The sequence below is a fragment of the Miniopterus schreibersii genome (assembly GCF_964146895.1).
Source record: "Miniopterus schreibersii genome assembly, chromosome: 4".
Classification (NCBI taxonomy): Eukaryota; Metazoa; Chordata; class Mammalia; order Chiroptera; family Miniopteridae; genus Miniopterus; species Miniopterus schreibersii.
Genome location: NC_138105.1, coordinates 100782165 through 100801951, shown reverse-complemented (window position 1 = coordinate 100801951; position 19787 = coordinate 100782165). Strand labels below are relative to the sequence as shown.

General features: G+C 57.0%; 1 protein-coding gene across 1 annotated transcript in view; it reads right to left on the bottom strand.

The window, feature by feature from the left end:
• GNA12 (G protein subunit alpha 12) overlaps positions 1–19787 on the bottom strand; it is a 48292-nt gene that overhangs the window by 4413 nt on the left and 24092 nt on the right. The window contains exons 2-3 of the mRNA XM_081134449.1: positions 18899–19114; positions 463–513 (exon numbers count right to left, since the gene is read on the bottom strand). Of these exons, the coding sequence (XP_080990575.1) occupies positions 463–513; positions 18899–19114 (267 nt within the window). The remainder of the gene's footprint in view (positions 1–462; positions 514–18898; positions 19115–19787) is intronic.

Sequence of the window (19787 nt, the reverse complement as noted above, 5' to 3'; positions counted from 1 at the left end):
CAGGTGCCCTGACCCCCGGGGTCACGGGTCAGCGCTCAGCCCGAGCCAGGCCCGGCTGAAGCATTGCTGATGAAGTACTGTGAGGACGGGTTTGCTGCTGGGAGCGGGGGCGATGAACCGACACGGGTCACAAATGGTGGCTGTCCACCGTTACCTTCCTGTTTGCACGTCTGAATGTTCCCTAACGGGGAGTAAAATCCCGTCTCCTCTACGGGACCGGGCGGGGCTCTTAGGGAAGCAGGGCTCCCACGGTAACCGGCCGTGAGCGAGGGTCTACGGACAAGACGGGAAGCGCCCCCACCCGGACGAAGCCCTTGGCCCAGCACGCAGGTCCCTCCGCCCTGGCCCAGCGGCAGCAGGACACCCTCAGTCTCCGGGGCGCCTGATGCCAGGAGCACGCGAGTCCCCGAGCCCTCTGCCCAGCCCGCCTTCCCCGCGGCGCGGCCGGGCGGCCGCACTCACCAGCTGGCCGATGCGGTCCAGGTTGTCCAGGAAGTACTTCACCGACTCGCCCTGCGGGAAAAGCCACAGCTCAGCCTCGGGCCAGTCGCCAGGGCGCGGCGTGCTTCACCTCTGCGTGGACAGGGCGGCGCCCCAAGGGGACTGAGTGTACAGAGGTTTGTAGAAACTAATAACACATTTTTTTAAAAGTTAAAAAGTACAGCTTCTCTAGCTCCGACCCCGAGACTCAAACTCGGGCTGCCTTTCGGACAGTCTGCTTGACGCAGTGACGGGGGGACAGGCTCCGTCCCTGTGCCGGGTTCTGCTGAGGACCCGCTCACTCCAGGCACTGTCCTTGGAGACGGGGGCTAAGGGAAGGGGCATCTGAGCAAACGCCCCGGTGCCCGGAACACACTCCCCCTCACTTCACATCTGTACGAATGACGGGCCTGGCAGCCTCTTGTCTAGATTCCCCGGGTGGACCGATGAGTCGTCTTCGTCCTGCAGATGCCCTCAGGACTGAACCCCTGTGGACCGCCCCTGCCTGGACAGGCACCCAGGTCCTGTTCTAGGGTTTGCTGAGCCACCACATGCAATGGCTCCCACAGGGTACAGGACACGTCTAGGGGGCTTTCAGACGCGACTTCAGTGGAGTGGAATAGAGGAAGCGGGCAGTGAAAACCGTGCAGAAGCTTCCCTTGAGAGCAGGACGGTGAAAGTTCACCCCCCCCCACCCTGGTCGAGGCTCTGAGCCCTCCCTGGGCTCTGACTCTGACAGACAGGACAGCCCTCGGGTCGCGTGCTCCCCACTGAGGCTCTGAGGAGGGAGGGGACCCATGGAGAGTCCTCAGTACCACGTCTCAGAAAAGAAAGGGCAAGGCCACGCCCGCGCAGGCTGATGTCCCAGACCTCTGGCGAGGAGGGGGGTAGGGAGGTAGGTTATAGCACGAGCCTGTGACTTCACGAAAACCAGAGAAAGGGGTGAGGAAGGGCAGCACCCAGCTACCGACTTCTCCTTCCCCACTTGTCTCCAGCAGGCCCCGAGGGAGACACCAAGGAGTCAGTCCCCTTCAGTGAAGAACCAGCCTTCCCGTTTTAAAATGAAGGCCTTGGGATGATTTAAGGGGTGGAAACAGATTCTTCCGGTTAGAGCGCAGAGTATGACGACATCAGGGTGCTGTGGAGGGGGTGACTCGGGACCGTCCACTCTGGAGAGGTCAGTGGACACCGTGGAAATGCACCCACAGCTCCAGGAAGAAAGAACCCTCACTCCCCACACCCAGCCTCTGCCACGGACTGAAGGCCTCTCCCCTCCCGCACGGGGACTCCTGGAGGTGGGAAAACCGTGATCTGGGAGCAGGGAGGCGGCACATCCCGCCTGCTGTCTGTGTCCTTGCTTTGTCTGCACATCCTGTCTCTCTCACGCCGGACAGGAAACAACTGGTGAGGGAAAGAGTGGCTGGAACCCACAGAAAACCTGCCTGGTTGGATGACTCCTTCCCTGAAATTCCTCTCTCTCACCTCCTGCTCCTCTCACTCAGGCCCTTCGGAGCTTACAGGAATCGAGGCTGACACGCCGCACACTGGAAGCAGTCTGAACTGAGATCTAAGCCACCACCAATGCCAGCGGGACAGAATTGGAAGCTAGTCTAACCAGGTTAACTGTCTGCTAAAGTAAAACCACTATTAGTTGGTGAATGTAAGATCTAGAGTCCCTAAACAACATTTGTAATGTCTAGGATACAATCCAAAATCACTCAATATATGGAGAGCCAAGAAAAGGGAACTTATTCTCAAGGGAAAAAATAGTCAACAGACACCAACTCCAATAACTGATACTGGACTTACTAGACAAAGACTTTAAAGCAGCTATTATAATTATGTTCAATTAGGTAATAACATGCTTATAATGGATAAAGACATGAAAAAAAATCTTGGTAGATAAACAGGAAATACAAAGAGAGTCAAGTAGAAATTTTAAAAGTAAAATGTACAATACCTAAAGAAAAAAATTTAATGGATGGACTTAACAGACTGGAGATGCCACAGAAAAGAATTAGTGAGCTTTGAAATGGGGAAAATAGAAATGATCCAATCCCAAGAGGAAAAAAAAGATTAACACAAGACAACACCTCTGGCATCTGTGGGGCAATCTCGGAAGGTCTGCTGTACCTTAACTGAAACCCAACAACAGAGAATAGGGAGAATCAGGCAGAAAGAATTTTTTTTTTTAAAACAGAAAACTTTCCTAATTTGGTAAAAGACATAAATTTACAGATTTCAAGAAGCTTCACAAATTCCAAACACAGTAAATCTGCAGAAAATCATGTTCAGGATATTAGGCAGCACACTTCTAAGTAGTCCACAGGTCAAAGAAGAAATGACACTCTTCTGCTCCAACATGGAAAGAGCTCTCATCCTCAAGGAAAGAGCTGAGGAAACTGAAAATCAACAACTTTTCTTAGATTCATCAGAGCACTGACATTAAGAGGACAAACTGTACCCCTTCCCCCACTAGAGACAGGTGAGTACACGGAATTACAGCTTATCGGGAACCGAAGATGTGGCTGGAGCCAGCAGCTGACACATGTCCAGCTTTCAACAGAAAATTATAAGACACTAATACGCAAAAGTCAGTGTGAGGAGACAGCAAGCGTCAGAACCAGGCTCTTCACACTGTGGTTTCTGCCTTTTAGGGGTAATTTATTTTTCTTTTGCTATGCATTTTACATTTTGGAATAATTCTACATGCACAGGAAGTTGCAAAGACGGTACAGAGAGGCCCAGTGTATCCGTCACCCCGTTTTTCGACGGTTCGCCTTACGTAACGATACTACAATGTCAGAACCAGGACCTGGCCTCGGTACACCGTGTGCATCCAGTTCCACTCACCTCATCACAGCTGCAGGTTCGCGTCGCCCCCACTCCTGCAGGTTCGCGTTGCCCCCACTCCTCTCCATGGAGACAGAGCAGCGCTCACCACCGCCGGGGGCTCCTCCCAGCCACCCCTTCACTGTCACACCCACCCTTCCTCTCTGTCCCTCTCCCCGGCAGGCAGGCACCTGACGGCCATCTCTCGTTTGCAGTCACCGCTCTGTTTTGCTGGTAGAGTTTTGCCTTTTCTAGATGGTACTTTAAGTGGAATAATATAGCGAGTGGCCTTGGAGACGGCTTTTCTCACTCAGCAGGATGCCTGAGGTCCAACTGCTGTTGTGTGTTTCGGTAGTTAGTTTCTTTTGATTGCTGAGTAGTAGTCCCTGGTACGGATGGACCACAGTTTAGCCGTTCACCGGTCCAGAGAGAGGTTTCATTTCTCTGGGATAAATGGTCAGGAGTGTGATTGCAGGGCCATATAGTATTATGTTTAGTTTTTAAAAAAATATTATTTTTATTGATTTTAGAGAGAGAGGGAGAGAAACATCAATGAGAGGGAAGCACCTACCGGCTGCCTCCTACACGCTCCTACTGGGACTGAGTCCAGGACCCAGGCACGTGGCCTGACCGGGAATCACACCAGAGACCTCCTGGTGGACCAGGCGACGCTCACACCAGCCAGGACTATGTTTAGTTTTTAAAAGAAACTCTCACGCTGTTTTGCAAGATGACTGTACCATTTCACATTCCCTAGCGCGAGAGACCTAGTTTCCCTGCACAACAGCCAGCCTGTGGAATTTTAATCTGATCTTGGTAAGTACCTCAATATGGTTTTAATTGGCATGTCCTTAATGGCCGGTGATACTGAACATTTTTTCAGGTGCTTATTTACCATCTGTACGTCCTCTTAGGCGAAATCTCTTCAGCTTCTGTGCCCATTTTCTACCTGGATGATTTTATTATGGTTGAGTTTCAGTTCTAGACAAGTCCTCCGTTAGGCTGTTGGCAGGTATTTTCTGTAGCTTGTCTTTCCATCCTCTTAAGAGGGTCTCTGGCAGAGGAAAAGTTCTGAATTTAAACGAAACCAAAATGGGCATTTTTTCAAAAATGATTTTTTTTGCCCAGCTGGCATGGCTCAGTGGTTGAGCATCAACCTAACCAGGAGATCGGGGTTCGATTCCCGGTCGGGGCACATGCCCGGGTGTGGGCTCGATCCCCAGCAGGGGGTGTGCGGGAGGCAGCCGGTCAGTGACTCTCATCACCGATGTTTCTATTTTTCTCTCTCTCCCCGCCTCTCCCTTCCTCCCTCTGAAATCAATAAAAATATATTTTTTTAAAATCATTTTTTTAACGGACTGTGCTTTTGGTGTCACATCTAAGAGCTCTTCACCCAGGCCCAGGTCCCAGAGTCTATACCGTGTTATCGTCTCAAAGTCTTACATTTAAATCTATGATCCGGTTTGACTTAATTTTTGTATAGTGTGAGATTTAGGCCAAGGTGGTTCTTTATTTTGTCCTATGGATACTGGCGTGGCCCCCACCCCGCCCGATGGAAGTGACGGGGATGGTGGTCCCCCCCAGCGCCGCCTCCTGATGAACAGAAACAGAAGCCCTGAAAACCCAGCCAACCACGAGCGCCCCTGGCGTGGGCCTTCCTCCCTGGCCGGCTCCACACAGATGGGGTGCGTTAGGGCCGGTGTGCTCGGGCCCTGGAGGGAGAGCCGGCATCTGTACCGACTCCAGGAACACACGCCCTCCACTCACGCAGCGTCTCCCGACATCAACGTTCACGTATCAGAAGTAAAACCGAGAGCGAGGAAACAGGGCTGTACGCACAGGCAGGCACCACCACGGGGACGTCACGGGCCTCGCGCCTCGGGGACCCCACTGCGCACCCCGGGGGGCACGAGCTTGGCGAGGAAACACCCTCGGGCCTCGGAGAGCCGCCGCGCCCGAGGGTCCAGCAGCGTCACGGTCAAGGCCGCAGGGCCGGGAACCACCCGCTGTGCTCGGGCTCAGTGGACGGACTCCTGGCAGCGCAGTCAGACACGGGGACACGGGGACACGGGGACACGGGGTGTGTGTGGGGGGGGGGTGTAGGAACCAGCACCGGTTGACCACACGGTGACTCTCCAAACGCAGTGGTGACCTGAGACCGTCGGTGGCGATGCCTGCGCCCCCCTCACCCACACGCGGTCACCATGTGCCGGCATCGCTCCGGTGCTGCTCCCAGACTCAGTTAACCCTGGAAAGAACCCAAGGTGGGGCCCCTGCCACCCACGTCACAGACGCTGAAACGGGGGCTCGGGGCGGGCAAGTATCCGCACAAGCGGCAAGTTACAAGGCTCCTCAGTACGTTTCGGGGTAACAGGTGGTAAACACAGAAAGGAAGTGGAATTAGCCCGAATCGCACGGGGGCCGCGGGGAGGCGCGGGGCTCATCAAGGACAGGACGCCTTCGCCCCGGGTGGGTGCAGCGCGCTCAGCTCAGGATCCTGACCCGGCCCGTGTTCTCAGACCGCGTCTGTAGTCACAGGCACAGGGACAGTTCTGCAGTTTGCAGCTTTAGGAAGAGCCAGGGAGAGACAGACGCGGTGCAGGGCACCACCCGACGGCCCGAGGCCGCCCTCCCTCCGGGTGGCCCTAGAAAGCTGCGGGGACCTGGGCGCCCTGCTCTTCCCGCCCTTTCCTCCAGCCCGGGACTGCGGTCCTTCTCCCCTCCTGCCACGCGGCGCTCGGGCGGGAAGCAGCAGCGGCTTTGTCCCAGGACCATGACACGTGACAATGACATAAATGCTCCGTCTAAAAAGTATTAAATGAAACAGACGGCTGGTACTCAGTGTTGGGGAGATAAAAGTCAAGAGGACAGTCTGGGAGCCGGAGGCGGTGGGAGCGCCGGGCCGAGAGCCCGGGGACAGCGGGGCTGCCCTCGCCCGATTACACCTCCGCCCGGGGAGCGGCGGGCACCCGGCACGGCTGCTGGTGAACCGTCGGGGCTCCCCGTGAGAGCTCACTCGGCCCGCGACACGCAGGCTGACTCCTGGGCAGAGCTGCCCCGCGCGGGCCCATCTGTCTACCCCGCTCTGCACACGGCCCCGCGTCCACCCCAACGACCCGACGCTGCAGGTCGGCCCGGCCTCCCCAGGCGGCAGGAAGCACTCAGAGCTGAGCGAGCCCATCGCCCCGGTCGACACCGGCGCCCCCACTGGGCAATCACACCTGTGACAGCGGCGAGTCCGAGGTCCGTCCGAGCGCCCCCAAGGACCCGCAGGACGCTGTCCCTTTAAGTCCTCCCAGCCCCCACCCCCCAAGTCCTCCCTCACTTCCTCCCACAGGCAGCTTATCCGGGAGCTAAGTTTAGCTGCCGTCAGCCCCGTCCTCCCCGGGACGTCCCAGCCCCCGCCCGGCACACCAGCCTCGCCTGCGGGACGCAATCACGGGGGCTGTCGAAGCCCCGGGCACAGGGTCCCTCTTCACAGCAGGTTCTTTTGTGGGGCACCCTTCGGACGGGACCCTCCTCGCCCCTGACGAGGTCAGCCGGCCAGTGGCACAGCCGTGACTCGTTCGGGGACAGCCTGTTCCGGACCCAACACAATACAATGGAACCGGAGTCATGACCAGCGCGGGCCTCACAAGCCCCCCGTTTCCTCCGGCACCTGGACCTCACGCGGGGCCCGTCCTGGCTGCACGGACGGGGTGTGGGGGGTGTGGGGGCGTCTGCAGGGGTCCCGGGCAGTGCAAGCCTGGCCACGCTCCCTGCGGACAGGCCGCTCCCCGAGCCCCGTGTCCTGACTGGCGGCCTGGGCGGTGACGGGCTCAGGGCGGCCCTTGGGCTGGGACGCGGGGACAGAGCGGGCTCTCCACGAGGCCACGCCCCTCCCACAGGGTCCCGAGGATGCCCGGCGAGGGCAGGACCTGAGGCCGCGGAGGAAGGAGAGGAAGCTTCCCCCGAACGCTGCCCGGCTGCGGGAAGGAGTCACAGCGCCCTGCGGCCACCCAAACTGTGCCCGGGTCATCCCCCGCTCGGCCGTCAGCTCTCAGGACAGAAACCCTCCCACGCCACGTGTCCAGGCCCAGCCAGCTTCCCAACCCCCCACTCGGTGCAGCTTTACTCCACGTACCCTCGGAGCTGCTGGTGCGTCCTTCACGGACGTGAGTTTGCCAACAGGCCGCCTCAGGAGCAGCTGCGAGGACAGGCTGCTGGGAGCAGGGCGTCGGTGCCGCCGAGAGAGAGGGCGCAGCAGCGGCTGGAAGTGCCGCCTCCTCCCTCTGGTGGGTAGAGGTCAGTGCCGGCCGCTCCCCAGACCACTGCTTAACATTCAGCCCCCAACCGCCGCTCGCCGTCCCATCTGTCGCAGGCTCAGCGCAGCGGAGCAGCCCGGCTGCCCGGCGGGGGCCCGACCCTCCCCACCGCCTCACAAACACCAGACGCCTCGCAGCCACCAAGGCCCCACGCGGGCTCCCCTCAGCCCCACCAGGCAGCGCGCAGCCAACGGGCCGAGGCGTGACCTGAGGGCCAGCTCTGACCGAGGCTGGGCGCCCACACGGTTCACCGCAGGAGGCGTGAAGGCCTTGGCAGTGCCAGCTGGTACGTGTCCACCGGGCCTTGGTTCCTGAAAGACTGAGGGGGCTGTGGCCGGCTCAGCACAGCCCACCGCCCGGCCAAACGACAACGCGAGTAACGGCTTCGCGGCAGTGGTCATGCCAGGCCGTGCCCTGCACCTGACGTGCGATGTCACATTGAATCCAAACACGGCGCGCCGTTCCCTTTCCTTCAGGAAACCGGAGCTTGGAAGTTGACTGGCCTGAGGTCAAGAAACCTTCGCATCTCCAGAGGCCACGCTCTTCCGCACCCACGTGCAGGGCGGCATCCAATCGTGGAACCGACCACCAAAGACCACGTGCCAGCGATCGGAACACGGCCAGCAGCCCCGTCCCGACAGGCTCTCAGTGCCAAGGGGAGCAAAACCCGAGGACGGCAGAGCTCTGAGCCGACCGCCACCCCCTCGCTGGGGAGGACGGCCAGCCGAGTCAGGGTGCCCCTCGCTGGCCGCTCGCCTGCTGGCCCTCCCCCACCTCGAGGAACAAAGGGACAGCGCAGGGCTCAGCGCCGTCCCGTTGCCAGGATCTGAGTCACGGCAGTGTGGCTCCCTGCAGCAAGGGGAGGCAAGCTCTGCCCGTGGCACCAGGCAGAGCTGCGGCCGTGGGAGCGGGGGAGACGGGAGGCCAAGGGCGGGGATGCCCAGACACGGCTCATAAAGGGCTCTTGTGCTCCTGGCTGGCGCACGGGGCTCCGGCGCCAGGGCCACAACCCCGCTGACTCAGCCCTGCCCACCACAGACACCCGAGGAGGGATGGACGGTGGGCGGCCTCGGGGGCTCCCTCCCCTCTCCTCCCATAACCGCCGCCGAGAGCGCTGCTGGCGAGGAGTTAGCAGGGGCTCAGAGGAGACACCCACCCCACCCCAGGGTGGCGCCTGTGCCCAGGAGCTCGCACCCCCATGACCCGGGCGGGCTGGGGGAGCACAGGTGGAATCCCCTGAGCGTGGCAGGGCGGCCAGCCTGCCCTTGGCAGTCTGTCCGCTTCATCTGGTGGAGACAGCGGGTCCCCACAGGACTCTCCCCGCAGCCCTGCCCGCCGGCCGAGTGAAGGCCGCATCTGAGAAAGCCCGGCCTCCCCGCTGGCCACCGTGCAGTCCCGTTGGGTGGACGACCCCGGCCCATGTCGTCCTTTGTTTCTCAACTCCCAAAGGGCCTGTGATCTAAAGCCAGCCCGAAACCCAGCGCGATTCCACCCGCCGCTCCGGAGGGGCATCACGAAGGAGGTTCTGGAAGCGGCGCTACTGGCTCCTTCACGACTTCAAGGTGTGTCACTTTCACCCACTGCCCGTAATGAACCCAAACGGACCACGGTCGTCAACCCTGCCTTGAAACGTCAGAGCCGGGCCGGCCGAGCAGCGTGCTCTCGCCTTCGATTCCGTGCGTAAGGCACAGACTGAGGTGAGGGCCGCCTCATGAAGCTGCTTCTGTGACCCTGATCGGACGCGCAATCTGGAGATGAAACCTCAGCCGGTCACTAAGGTCCCCGGCGCACCCGTCCTGTTCTCTGCCGTGGACGACGGGGCACGAGACAAACACCCCGTCAGCTCTTCCGTCCGGAGCCAGAGCCAGCAGAGGGAACTCGGACGCGGACCCTGCGGGCACAGGGCCACCGACGGAGATGCTGCCGGTGGAGCGCCCAGCGCCCGTGAGTGCACCAAACCCAACTCGCTGGGGCCGGGGAGCCTCCTTAGAGCAACACGGGTTTGCCCAGGAGCAGGGCCAAAGGAAGCGTAAGCCGCCCACGGCCGGGCGGCAGGAGCCTCCGGACAAAGGGAACATTTGAAAAGTGTCAATAAATTAAACTGCTGCTCAAAGCAACATGTTTTCCACCTTCTCACATGGAGACTTCTGCTTGATATTTCCAAAAACTTGTTTCAAGCTCAGCAAACAAAAGTGAACTGCTTTTCCACAAAACCTTAAAGCTCGGGGAATCGCAGTGTTTGATGACACTGCACGAAAGCTGGTGATGGGGCTGTTATTTATTCAAAGTATGTCTTTACTGATTTCAGAGAGAGGAAGGGGGAGGTAGAGAAACATCAGTGATGAGAGAGTCACTGACCGGCTGCCTCCTGCACGCCCCCCACTGGGGATGGAGCCCAAAACCCGGGCATGTGCCCCGACGGGAATCGAACCAGCGGCCTCTTGGTGCACGGAAGACGCCCAACCACTGGGCCGCACGTCGGGGCTGCACCTGCACTTTTAATGACTTAAGAAATTCTCCCTACACCAAGATAATGAAGGGCTGCTACATGAACTCCTAAAAGATACATAGTTTTGCTTTTCACAGGTAAGTCTCTAACCCATTTGAAACTGGGGGGGTGGGGTGGGGGGTGCAATTTCATTGTTTTCCGTGGGGTTCCACCGATTTACTTATCTCACGCTGCACCAATCCCTCCATGGTATTAAAGTTTTGTTAAATAAATCTTAATATCTGGTTTATTAGACAAAGGAAGCGAAGTTTTTCTGGAAAGGTCCAGATGGTAAATACTTTAGGCTCTGTGGCCCAGAAACAGTGTCTTTATTGCACAGTCTTCTTTTTCCCCCCAAGGCTTTAAAAACGTGACAGACATTCGTAGCCAGGGGTCCAAACAAAACCCGGCCACATGGAAGCCGGCCTGCCGTCTGCTGACCTCCGAGGAGCGAGGCCCCTCCCACTTTCCTCTTCAAAGGTGTTTCCTGTCGCTGGTCCTCCGGGGAGTGCAAACCAGAGCCCCACGGAGAAAACCAAAACGGTGTGCGCTGGGGCTCACGCCTCCCGAGTGCAAAACTTACCACAAAGCCAAGTAATCGGAGAGCGTGCTACCGGCGTAAGGATGACCTACAGACTAAGTAAACAGAACGGGGAGTCCAGAAATAGACCCGACCACGCACAGGCCCCTGATTCCGTCAGGAGTGCCAAGGCCACTCCGTGCGGAGGAACAGACGGTCCGCAAATGGTGCTGGAGCAGCCGGGTGTCCACACCCCAAATTAACTCAGAATGGCTCAGCCTAAAGACGAGAGGAAAACACAGGGGTACATCTTCCTGACCGGGATGCGGCAACAAATCCTCAGATTTGACGCCAAAAGAAAACGTGAGCAGCCAGGCTTGTCTTGCTCCGGGCCCCGCGCCTGGAACCACGTCCCTCCGGCTGAACTGCAGTCCCTGGGGTCCCCTTTGTGAGGGTTTGCTGACGACCAACTCTGCCTGAAAACGTCTCGACGCTGCCCTCAGTTTTACAGAATCTTAGACCCTCAGGCACCACCTCCAGGCTCTCACGCGCTCTGGCTTCTGTGGTAGCTTCTGGGAAGAAAGCTGTCAAAACGTCGCTCCTGGGAAGTTTCTCTCTACCTTTTTCTGTAGCCGCTTTTAAGGCTTTTCTGTCTTTGGTTTCCTGCAGTTTCATTATAATATGTCTAGTTATGGGTTCTTTTTTATTGCTCTTGCCAGATAAGTTTTATCAGCCATTATTTCTTCACCTACGGCCTCTGCCTTTCTAACTCCTGCTTAAGTGTAGGTGACATCTCACCCCACACCCGCCCTCCGCCTCTCTCCCATTTCCCTGCGTCTGTCTCTGTTCTACATTCTTAATACTTTCTTCCAGCATTTCTTCCAGTTCATCAATACTCTCTTTTACTGTGTTCAAACTACTAACGTATCCGCTGAGTTTAAAATTTTGGTTCTTGTATTTTTTTAATTCTAGAAGTTCTAGTTTGTTCTTTTAAAGTACATTATGTCATTTTTCATAGTTTCCAGTTTTTCCTGAAGATATTTTCTAACTTTTACTCCTTTAAACACATTAAGTACAGTTGTGTTAATCTGAAGACTGTGGACCCGCTTCTGCCGTCTGTTGTTTCTTCTGATTCCGGGCTCTGTGCCCATCTCCTGTGACCTCGGCTCGCTCTGAGACACCCAGGCCTTAAACACAGCGTCTGTGGGGATCCTCTGAGGTTTAGGGTTAAAGCGTCTTTTCCGGAGGCTTCCGTTTGCTCCTACCAGGCACTGCGGCGTGCTCCCTGCCCAGTGTCACTCAGGACTAAAGTCACAGCACTGGGTCCTCGCACTGCCCTTGTGAATCTGGGCCACAGTCCCCAGGAGCCAGCCCCCAGGTGGCACTTTCCTGCTGCGGGTTTACTTTGGCTCCTCTTTCCCTCGGAGGGCCCACCTCACTGCAGGGGTGTCTCCTAGCAGATCCTCAACTTTGCCACCTTCCATTTCCACCTCCTCTTGACCCCAGAGTACGTTGAAGTTGGAGTGGAGGCTCGTGGTCCAGACCAGCAACGTCTCAGGCAGGGAACAGCTGAGGGCTCTGCTGACCTGTCTGCGGCTCACCCGGGATTTTCATAATCCTGTGGGAGCCTAGGTGCTTTCAGAGAGAAACTTTCAGCACTTAAAACTATTTTCAACATAAGTCTCTGGATAACTAGTCCCCGTAACTAGAAGTGGGAAATCTTACAATTACTACTTTAGTATAAACTCTTCAGAGAATGAGTTGCTGCCAGAGGACGCAACACTTTCCATCTGACACAAACGAGACGGCGAGTCCTTTACCCTCCCGCTACCCTCCTGAGACAGTTCCCCTCCCTGCCCAGCCAGCCCAGGGCGCTACTCCAGGCGACACCAAGTCGCCTCGCCGCTGCTTTAACTGGCTTTTGGGTGATTAGCGGCAGGCCAGTGACCTATTTCCTCCCCACACGGCGCTCTGCTGGGCCAGGCGGCCCCGCCGCTCGCCCACGGTCTGCGCAGATGCGGCGGTTCACACGCCCCCTGTATCAAGCACCTTCGTCAGAGGTTGCGGGTTCCCCCTAATTGTCATTTGCCTTTTTAATTTTCTTTATGCCGACTTCTGCTGGACCAAAGCTAAAAATGTTTACTCAGTCAGATCTGTTATTTCCCCCTTAGCATTTCTGGCCTGGTTATCATGTAATATTCCATTATCGATCCCAGTATATGTCACTCCCACCCTGGGCCTCATGTCGCCGGCTTACAAACCCCCGGACACAGGCCTACAGCAACGTTCCCGCGGGGTCTCTGCTGCACGCACGGCGCTTCTCCCCCGCAGGAGCGGTTCTGAGGTGGGTAGGCCTGTAGTGCTGCTCATGATTAATGAAGCCGAGGGGAAAGGCGAGGTCGCGAGCAGGCACACAGACGCTTCTCCGCAGACGGGATCCAAGAACAGCAAGCACCGCCGCTTCCAGCTTCCGTCCTCAGGCAGGAGCCCCCCAGAGGACACTGAGTGCCACCCCCTGAGCCAGGACCCCCAAGCCGGGACCCCCCTGAGCTGGGACCCCCAGAGCTGGGACCAGGACCCAAACAAACCCACGTCTCCTGGTTCTAACCTTGGCCAGGAGCTTCGTCATGAGCTTCGTCCCTTTGGCAGGTGGTCTCACTGTCAACGAGGGTCTCTTCTCAAGCCCTCCCACGCCAGCAGCAGGTCTGAAGGCGGCTGAGATCCCCGTTATCAGCGATGAAGTTCACTTAGTTTGAAAGGTTAAAAGCTCACACATACATGGTAGCAAACCCAAACTGAGAGAGTAACCTCTGATCTTCTAGCACCTGAAATATAACTGTATTTTCTCCAGAAATTATTCACTGGCTTCTGACATTGCTGACCTGTCCTGTAGGATAAAACAATGCACTCTTCATGTACATGTACACAGACATGTGCACACTTGTGCATGTATATCTAACTATATGTGTTTAGATAAAAACCTGTGGTACCTCCACACCATGAAATACTCCTCAGAAACAAAAACATACGTACTATTGGTATGTGCACCGATTTGGATGGATCTCAAGGGCATTAGGATGAGTGACAAATGTCAACCTCAACACATCACATACTATACAGCTCCATTTATACAACATTTGCCCAAATGATAAAGTTTCAGAGATGGAGAAACAGTGAGTGGCTGGCATGGTGAGGGATGGTGTGGGGCGGGGGGATCAGGAGGGAGGCCTCTGAGGTGGGGACACTTCTGTGTCTGGATGGCAGCAGTGGGTGCACAAATCCACACGTGACGAGACGCGCACACGCACATGGTACGTGGCTTTATGACGCTGTAGTCGTGCAAGATGCAACCACTGGGGAGACTGGGAGAGGGTGCAAGGGACCCCTCTGTGCTACTTTTGCAATGTTCTGCGAATCTACAATTATTTCAAAATAATTTTTTTTAAAAAGGTGAGCGGCTCTTTCCCAGAACACTCTTTCCTCCCTCCCTTTCCCCCAGGCACCTAAAAAGCCTGCTCTCCCAGCTCCTCCAGGAAGCTTTCTCAGATGCCACTCGGGGAAGCCCCCCGAGATACGGCTAACGTCAGAGGCTTAACCCGCTCGGGCAGGGGCGCCTCTGCACGTGGCTGCCGCTGTGGGCCTGCGCTGACGGCCCAGGCTCTCGACACTCAGCCTGCGGAAAGGAGGGAGCCGGGCCCAGGTGTCCCGTCACCGTCAGAGCGCGACCCAGAACTCAGTCCCACGGCTGCACCTAACCAGTGAGAGCAGGAAACGTAGCCTGGCTCCATGGCCGAACTCTAACCTTGGTTACCACACGAGAAGGGGAAACAAGTGCGGGAGAACCAGGGACCTGCTGCAAAACCTCTGCGACCACCTCACCTACCCACCCAGGCTGCCCTCTGTCCACAGGCCCCTCCCAGCTCCGTTTTCCCCCTCTCCCACGCAGAATGCACATGCTCATGTATATGCGTGTGCACACAGGCAAACGCACACAAGCAAACGTACGCGTGTACACACAGTATGCACATACACAAACACATGTATGCAGGCTCACACACACACAGGCAAACACATGCACGCACACAGACACACACGCACATACACAGGCACACCCCCCCCTCCCCTGTTCACTTATTTACTGCCCGTCTCCGCCTGTCAGCTGATGCTCCACTTGGGCGCAGACTTGTTTTTGTTTGTTTTCTGTGATTTCCGAGGATCTGTGAGTGTCTGACACATGGTGTCTGCTCCACAAATATTTGCTGAATGAATGAATTCCATGAAATTAAAGACACATGACCGAGAGCACAGTTGTGAGGTGTCTCCATTACCACATATAATACTTCTTCGAGTATATATTATGTGCTACCGTGTCTCCTTCCTCAACAAAGAAGAGTTCAAATCACTCACAAAACCCACTGTGCGCTCCCAGGGGCTGCACCCCTAAGGACCACCCCTGCCCCCTATTACCTCTGGCAGCAGCTTGCATCTGCAACAAGGCACCAGCTGAGACCTCCCCAAAGATGTGGCCACGTGACCACCCTCGGGTGCTGAGCTTCACCAGGACTGTTGGATAGTGCTGGCAGGACATCGCCCTAAAAGGAAGAGGGTAGACTCCTCCTCTGCACCCCCCTGCTGTCTGGGGTGCACCAGAGCGCCACGCCTGAGGGAGGAGCCAGGCAGCAGGGCCCTGGGGAAGGTCTGCAGAGACCCACCCTGTAGTCCCTGGACTATCTCTGAACGTCTTCACAGGGGAGAGAACAGTCCCCGCTGTTCTGGGTTTTGCATCACATGCAACCAAATCTCACAGCAACGGTGCAGACACCCGGCGCACTTCCATCTGCCACCGGCAGCAGCCACCACTGTTTCCAAGTAGAAAGTCTCTGGAATGTTCCAGACTGCACCATAAGAAACACCAAGGCTGCAGGCACCGTCCTCATCACAGTTCCTGGGGCTCTCCTGTCTTCTCTACTCTGAACCGTTAGATTGCAGTATTTTATAGGGAGAAAAGAAGAAAAAGATGACAGCTAAAGCCAGGGGCCTGGGTAAAACTCGGAGGGCAAGGAGGCGGCTAGCCTAATTAACACCCTCCAGAGCCAGTGGAAAGCTCTTACGTTACCCCACACAGCCCGTGGACAGAGCTGTCCTTTGCCAGGCAGGCTGCTACTTCCAGTCTTATTCCCAATCAAGCAGCTGCCACAGAACTGTTCCCAGAGTAGCTGAAAGCGACCACTACAGTCAGCGTCCCTCCTAGAAGCACAGGGACCAGGCACAGAAAGGGCACCGTGCCCTTGCAGTATGTTGCTTTGTTTCACGTGGCCTCCCAGGAAATTATAGAACGTTACTGTCCTGCTATAAATCACCCCACTTCCATCTAGCCCGGCCCTCCAGTGTCCGAAAGTTTGGGGAGAGTGTTTGGAAACTCGATTAAAATAATAGCAAAAGCACAGGCAAGTTTCCAAAGGCGCGTTAACCTGCGAGTCAGGCCTGTTTGAAAGTGATGGGCTTGTTGTTTTCTAAGGAGCTGTAACCACCACACAGCGTGAGCGGTATTTGTGTCAGGAATGCAGAGGAGCATCTGGGGCACTTCACGCCAGGGCCGCACCGGGAGGGGGGCCGTCCAGGCCAGAGCGCGTGCACGCCGTGCCTCTGCGGCCCCGACAAAGCCCAATCCACGGGGGTGAGGGAGGGGAGATGGCAGGGGCCGGGCCCAGGACAGCGAATGCGGTAACTGAGTGCTTCTGAAGCCTGGGCATCACTGAGGCTGGGCAGCACATGTGGACTCGTGTCAGGAGCCAGGCCACGAATCCCAGTGGTTCCTTCTGTAATGAGCCCGCTGCTCGTCAGCTGCAGGCTGATCTCACACAGCTTCCCACTCCCTGGGTCCTTCGGCAGCAGCACCCGCCACCACGATGGGTACCCTCCTCCATGCCCACAGCTCAGCCCGCACAGCCGGCCTTTCCTAGCAGTCTCTGGCAATGCCACAGAGGTGATTCCTTTGAACGCGATGGAAAAAATCACTAACGGCAGAATCACTTGATGTCAGAAATGAAGAGACACTGTGCTCTGAGCACAAGCATCCTTCTCTGCTGGTGTCTCCAGATCCACCTGCCTTTCCAAGAATACACCAGGCTCCGCCACCTCGAAATAAAAACTGAATGGATGTAAAAAAGGATTCACTAACATCCAAGGAGCATGAAGCACAGTATCAGAGGAGAGGAAACAAAGAGCTCACCTGCCCATGGGCACCTGTGCCAAGCCTCCCGACAGCTGAGCAAGTGAGCACTCAGCATGTGCCCTGGCAACGGGAGGACAGGTGAGGAGCGCTCCCAGGACAACTGTCCAGTCCTCTGAGCAGGGAAGGTGCCCTAACCCTCAGCAACGATGTTACATGGAGCTGATCTGCTTGGAAAGCAGGGTGAGAAGCAGCCCTGACCTATAGTGAGAAGCAACCCTGACCTACAGCAACAATGTTGTCACGTGGAGAGAGAACAGGGTGAGAAGCAACCCTGACCTATAGCAACAATGTTGTCACCTGGAGAGAGAACAGGGTGAGAAGCAACCCTGACCTATAGCAACAATGTTGTCACGTGGAGAGAGAGCAGGGTGAGAAGCAGCCCTGACCTATAGCAACAATGTTGTCACCTGGAGAGAGAACAGGGTGAGAAGCAACCCTGACCTATAGCAACAATGTTGTCACCTGGAGAGAGAACAGGGTGAGAAGCAACCCTGACCTATAGCAACAATGTTGTCACCTGGAGAGAGAACAGGGTGAGAAGCAACCCTGACCTATAGCAACAATGTTGTCATGTGGAGAGAGAGCAGGGTGAGAAGCAGCCCTGACCTATAGCAACAATGTTGTCACCTGGAGAGAGAACAGGGTGAGAAGCAGCCCTGACCTATAGCAACAATGTTGGCACGTGGAGAGAGAACAGGGTGAGAGGCAACCCTGACCTATAGGAACCATGCTGTCACATGGAGCCCACGGGCCACCAGCTTAGGGAACAGATGAGCAAACACCGGCTCCACCACTCAGTTAATTCGGCACCTGGTGGCTTCCCAGCCACTCACACCGCCCAATAATGAAGACGACGATGACCTAGATCACAAGCAAAGAGCTGTGCAAAAACCCAGTAGCAGTAAATCGTAAGATACGCTGAGGTCAAGTCTCAAAACCATTTCTGCCCTGGTTCAAGTTCTCAGTGTCCTGACTTCTGAAGAGCCCCTGCCTGGCCTGCGTCCCCTCCAGCGCGCCCTGCATGCCTGCACTGACAGGGATTTCTGGAAAAGTTGCAAATCGGATCATTATTTTGGTGCTTTACACACTTCTATGGCTTCTCTGTACATGGGGAACTCCACTATGCCCAGCATGGCACGCGTGGCCTCAGCAAGTGCTGTCACCCCCCGCCCCCAGCAGGCTGCAGGCCCACTCCAGGGTGGCACAGGGGTGGAAGGTTCCCCAGGCCTCCCCACCCCTGCACTGGGTTTTCCTGGCCACCCTGCCGTGGCCTTGTCCTGGCGCCGTCACTCCCAGCCACAGGGGAATCCAGACCCTAGGTGACTGAGCCCAGAGGACCTGGAGGCGTGCAGAGTCACAGCTCAAAGGGCATACACTCTCCCGCCTCGTCGTCCATCCTGAGGCCTGGTGGGTGCTGAGCCACCAGGTCCCTCTGTCAGGTAAGTGGGTCTAAGCTGGGGTTGTCACTGCGAACAGAAGCACACCGTGGGGTGCACGGCTCTGCAGGGCCCTCCCTCCTCTCCAGGGACAGCACCCAAACTTTGTCTATAGATTCATACCCTGAATGAACCTAAATGACGAAGACGACTGACTGAGCGTTTTGAAACGTTAAGACCTAAAGTGAAAGGAATAGGAACGGAACCCCGGGGAGGGTGCAGAGCAGCGCCCGAGGTGCCGCCCTGAACACATCCCTGCCCGAGGGCGGGCTGCACACAGCCAGGGGGCAGCTGTCCCCGGAGGCATTCACTTCCCACTGTGGCGAGATCTGAAACCTTGAGCTCCTTGAGTTACCTGGTCTTCAACCCTCTAGAGCCCTTCACAGTCCTGAACAGAAACACCGACTGAGCCACACGAGTTCACTTGGCTCCCTCTCGGGCCACTGAGAGAGCTGTTTGCCTTTGTGATATCTTTTTAGGTTGTTGAGTTTTAGGATTTAAAGGGACTCCCAGCCTTCCTGTACTTGTACAGTTTTCAAGGTCATCCACCAAAGGTCAGAATCCACGGGTGAAACCACCGCGGCCAGCAGGAGGCTCACTCACCAGCTGGAACTCGCTCCTGCGGCTGAAGGCCTCCTGGATGCCCGAGTCCCCCCAGAGGGCGTGCAGGGCGGGCACGTACAGCTGGAAGGTGGCGGGCTCCACGGGCAGCCCGGCCTTGTTCTCGAAGGCCATGAGGAACATGCCATGCTTCTCGTTCTCCGAGTGCTGCCACGGGATGCCCAGCTTGTCCCGCGCGTCCACGAGGACCTTCGAGCCCTGGGAAGTGACAGAGAGGAACAGGGTTTAGTTGTGCTCCAGAGACGAGGCCAGAGCAGAGCCTCCGTATGGGTGGCGACTGTTGGACAGCAGGACATCTGTCCAACGTGCCACCAAATGTTCTCGAGCTGTCTGGTGAGGGTGTGGATGCCCCAGCTCCTAGGAAGGTGACTGTCACAACGCGTAGTTACACACCACGTGCAGCTGTGCCCTTTGCTCCCCCTCACCTGGGGAGGTCCTGGGAGGGACACGCCTGGGGGACGGGGTGGCAACAGATGTGGCAAAGCCGGCGTTGGAACCACGCCAGGAAGCGACAGGGCCTGAACGACCACTCCCAGCCCCACCGCTGTCGTCACCGGGACCCGCGCACCAGGCCCCGCGAGCCGGAGGACACAGGCAGCGGGGAGGGGACAGGCTGGAAGGAGACACAGGCGAGCGGCTGCCGCGGAAACGAGCGGGAATCGGGGTCTGGGTTCAGCGCCACCGTGTTTGTAATGATAGGAAACGATTCTTCGTGCTTTTCCTCACTTCCTCATGGTTGCAAATAAAGGGAGCGTTTTCCTACCGCAGACAGTGGGGCGGGGCGGCCGCCCTAAGCGGCCCTGGGACAGCAGCCCCCAGACCTGCGGTGACAGCGGGCGGCAGGCCGGTCTGCACTGCGTCCCGGGGTCCT